Genomic DNA, 5,000 nt, shown 5'->3' on the forward strand with positions numbered 1-5,000 from the left:
TAACCCTTTCACCTTAACCCTTTCACCTTAACCCTTCCACCTTAACCCTTTCACATTAACCCTTTCACATTAACCCTTTCACCATAACTCTTTCACCTTAACCCTTTCACCTTAACCCTTTCACTTTAACCCTTTCATCTTAACCCTTTCACCTTTACCCTTTCACCTTAACTCTTTCACCATAACCCTTTCACCTTAACCCTTTCACCTTAACCCTTCCACCTTAACTCTTTCACCTTAACCCTTTAGCTCAGGAAGCTCAGGGCTTTTAATGTAAGCACAGACATCTTAACAGTTGTCTATCGATCACTCATTGAATCTATCCTCACTTTCAACATCACATCTTGGTACAATTTTCTTACAGTCAAATATAAAACACAACTGTCCCGGATTATCAGACAAGGAAGTAAAATTACAGGTTCACCACAGATACCATTACAAGCATTGTATGAGCGAGCAGTGATTAGGAAAGCTACCCTGATCACTACAGACCCATCTCATCCATTACACCAGTGGTTCCCAAAGTGGGGGGCGCGCCCCCTAGGTGGGGCGCGGAGCTATTGCAGGGGGGGCGCGGAGCTTGAAAGTAAAACGTGCACATGTGTCAATTTAGGGATGCACCGATTCCGATATTAATATCTGAAAAAATTCTAGATCGGGTATCGGGGACAATGTGACCGATCCATAAAAACAGATCTATTCAGTCTAATTCTATGCTTGTATTGCTTGTTAGTTCAACCTTAATACTCGCGCTGGTGGTATTCCACTTAGTCCGTTTATTTGCTAGTTGACCAAAATAAACCTGGGCTCCAGCAATACTTCACTGTTCATACATGAACTGGTGAGTTGTCCAAAGCTCATTTAATGTGTTACTTACAGAAATAAAATAAAGAGCAGTGGTCTGACTCGGTCTACGGCAGAATGCTAAAAAACAATATTCCATATGCGCGCTCAACTCGCTCCCTTAAAGAGACAGTACACATATTTCTGGCCGTTACATGCTTTGTGCTCTGCGTGATGTCTGCGCTTGCAAACTAGCCGCATATGTATTGCTGTTTCTCTTATTTCATCTCCTTATTTATTTTAAATTATATTTAGAATTCTTGAACCATTTAAAAGGTTTCTTGCAGTTTATTTTTTTCATGTTTGACCAAAGTTGTGAACCTATTGTTTTTGTAAGTTTCAGGTTCTTTGGTATTATTTATTTTACATTCGATGTTATATTCATAATTGCACTGACTGAACAAATGCAAGTTGTGTTGTTTTTACATGTTTTATGTGTGTTTAAGTGTGCTATACTGGTGCAGAGTTTTCAATAAACTTGTAATTCAGTATGTCTGTGTTTAAAAAAAAATGCTTTAAGTCGGTATCAGATCGGTATCGGCAGAGGTGGTCTTTGCATAGAGGCATGGCTAGGCAACTGCCTTGGGCCCCTCCCACTGCAGCCCACTGTAGGGGCCCCCTGATTAGCTGACTTATTTCTCGCATATTAATGTTTGATGGGCCCCCTACCTAATTTCGCCTTGAGCCCCCAAATTGCTAAGTCCGCCACTGGGTATCGGATCAGTATCGGCCGATACGAAGCCTCAGATATCTGAATCGGTATCGGAAGTGAAAAACGTGAATTGGTGCATCCCTAGTCAATATGGGGGGGGGGGGGGGGGGGGGGTGTAGGGGGGGCGCAAAAATATTCTCATCTACTAAAGGGGGGCACGGCAGAAAAAGTTTGGGAACCACTGCATTACACACACAATTTCAGTTACTTCCATCAGGAAGGAGATACAAAGTCCCATTGGCTCGGAAGAATGTATATAAGAAATCTTTTGTTCCTTCGGCAACCACAATTCTGAACTCAAAACATGTAGTATTTTAAACTTTATATGTGGTATATAGTATAAGATGGAGTTTTGTTGTGTATTTTGTGTATACTTGTGATCTGTAAAGCCATGTCAAAGACGAATTTCTGTCTTCAGACAGACAATAAAGACTTCTTATTCTTCTTATTCTTATTCTTATTCTTTCACCTTACCCTTTCACCTTAACACTTTCACCTTAACCCTTTCACATTAACCCTTCCACCTTAACCCTTTCACCTTAACCCTTTCACCTTAACTCTTTCACCTTAACCCTTTCACCTTAACCCTTTCTCTTAACTGGATTCACCTGTGTATGTAGGTCACCTGTGTTTAAATAATTATTGTACACTATCTGTACATCCAATAAACTTACTGTTATAAATTATAAATGTGTTCATCTGCTGAAATTGCTGATCCGTTATTATAAAGGAAAATGATGAAAATGATCAAGGGTGCCCAAACCTTTGCATACCACTGTACCACTGTATCACTGTACCACTGTACAACTGTACAACTGTATCACTGTATCATTGTATCATTGTATCACTGTACCACTGTACCACTGTATCACTGTACCACTGTACCACTGTATCACTGTACCACTGTACCACTGTACCACTGTATCACTGTACCACTGTACCACTGTACCACTGTACAACTGTATCACTGTACCACTGTACCACTGTACCACTGTATCACTGTACCACTGTACCACTGTACCACTGTACAACTGTACAACTGTATCACTGTATCATTGTATCATTGTATCACTGTACCACTGTATCACTGTATCACTGTATCACTGTACCACTGTATCACTGTATCACTGTATCACTGTACCACTGTACCACTGTTTCACTGTATCATTGTATCATAACTACTGAAACTTAGTAACTTTAGTTGTTCTCTATAAGGTTGGCCAATGGGATGTGTCGCTATGGTAATATGATGACATGCTGCTGGGGATGGACACGAGAGACCTGGGGACACTGTAGACGTGAGAATACACACACACACACACACACACACACACACACACACACACACACACACACACACACAAACACACACACACACGCACGCACACATACACACATATACACGTACACATACACACGCACATATACACACACACACATACACACACACACATACACACATATACACATACACACGCACATATACACACACACACACAACCACATATACACACATACACACACATATATATACACACACATACACAATCACACACACACACATATACACACACACACACATACACACACAAACACACACACACACACTCACACACACACATACACACACACACACAAACACACACACACACACGCACGCACACATACACACATATACACGTACACATACACACGCACATATACACACAAACACACATACACACAAATACACGCACGCACACATACACACATACACATACACACGCACATATATACACACACACTCACACACACACATACACACACACACGCACGCACACATACACACATATACACGTACACATACACACGCACATATACATACACACACACACACGCACGCACACATATACACATACACACGCACATATACACACACACAACCACATATACACACACACACACACACTCATACACACACATACACACACATATATATAAACACATACATACACAATCACACACACACATACATATACACACACATACACACACACACATACACACACATACACACACACACATACACACACATACACACACACACATATACACACACACAAATACACACACACATATACACATACACACACACATACACACACACACATACACACACACATATACACACACACACATACACACACACATATACACACACACACACACATATACACATACACACACACACATACACACACACATATACACACATACAGACACACACATACATACACACACACACACACACACACACACACACACACACACACACACACACACTGACGCAGCTGTCATCCTGCAGCGCTGTGTGAACTGGGCTGTAAACACGGGAAGTGTGTCGGACCGGATCAGTGCCGCTGTCACCCAGGATACACTGGAAAGACGTGCAACCAAGGTAGGACTGTGTGTGTGTGTGTGTGTGTGTGTGTGTGTGTGTGTGTGTGTGTGTGTGTGTGTGTGAATGCATTTGTGTGTGTACATTATTGTGTGTGTGAATGCATTTGTGTGTGTACATTATTGTGTGTGTGTGTGTGTGTGTGTGTGTGTGTGTGTGAATGCATTTGTGTGTGTACATTATTGTGTGTGTGTGTGTGTGTGTGTGTGTTAGAGAGAGTGAGAGGGAGAAATGGAAATTTATACAGAAATAATACAGAATTTCTCTCTCCATCTCTCTCTCTCCATCTCTCTCACTCTGTCTCTCTCTCTCCATCTCTCTGTCTCTCCTCGTCTCTCTCTTTCTCCATCTCTCTCTCACTGTCTCTCAGTCTCTCTCTCTCCATATCTCTCTCTCTCTTTTCTCTCGCTCTCTGTTTGTCTCTCGCTCTCCCTCTCTCTCCCCCCTCTCTCTGTTAATTAACCCACAGTGAGTCTCACAGCCCCAGGCTCATCAGTCCTCTATAGGCTGTAAATGAGAGCAGTGTTGAACCTGTGGAAGCAGCTGTGTGTCCACAGGGAGAGACGCGTCCACCCTGGAGACACCCACACGTCTCCTTCTAGAACAGGAGTACTCAACTAAATTTGTCCGCGGTCCAATTTTGGCAGATACCTGTGACCTGAGGTCCGGTGCGGCGGGGGTGGCGAACGGAAGTTGTTGAGCGGGGGTGGCAAACGTAACACTCGTGACGGAGTGTTTTTTCAATAGCTCTGAAATAAATGCTACGGTTTGTTTTTTGGTCCGTATCCAGTTAATCAGGAATGAGATTGGGTCCGGACAGGACTGCGTTCGGGTCCGGATCCGGACCGCGGTCCGCCAGTTGAGTACCCCTGTTCTAGAGACACACGTGTCCCGTACTACAGAAAACAAGTCCAGTGTACAGAAACACACACCAACCCACCCTAGACAAATACACACAACACCCTGGCCTGCTCTAGAGTAATACTACACCCTGTCCTGCTCTAGAGA

The 5,000-nt window shown here is 42.9% G+C and overlaps 1 protein-coding gene across 1 annotated transcript in view; it reads left to right on the forward strand.

Annotated features, from left to right (window-relative positions):
• The window catches only part of LOC143486788 (nephronectin-like), a 19,317-nt gene that overhangs the window by 3,122 nt on the left and 11,195 nt on the right, over positions 1–5,000 (forward strand). Inside the window, exons 2-3 of the mRNA XM_076986224.1 lie at positions 2,771–2,853; positions 3,900–3,992. Coding sequence (XP_076842339.1) covers positions 2,771–2,853; positions 3,900–3,992 — 176 coding nt within the window. The remainder of the gene's footprint in view (positions 1–2,770; positions 2,854–3,899; positions 3,993–5,000) is intronic.

Source organism: Brachyhypopomus gauderio, unplaced genomic scaffold (assembly GCF_052324685.1).
Source record: "Brachyhypopomus gauderio isolate BG-103 unplaced genomic scaffold, BGAUD_0.2 sc45, whole genome shotgun sequence".
Classification (NCBI taxonomy): Eukaryota; Metazoa; Chordata; class Actinopteri; order Gymnotiformes; family Hypopomidae; genus Brachyhypopomus; species Brachyhypopomus gauderio.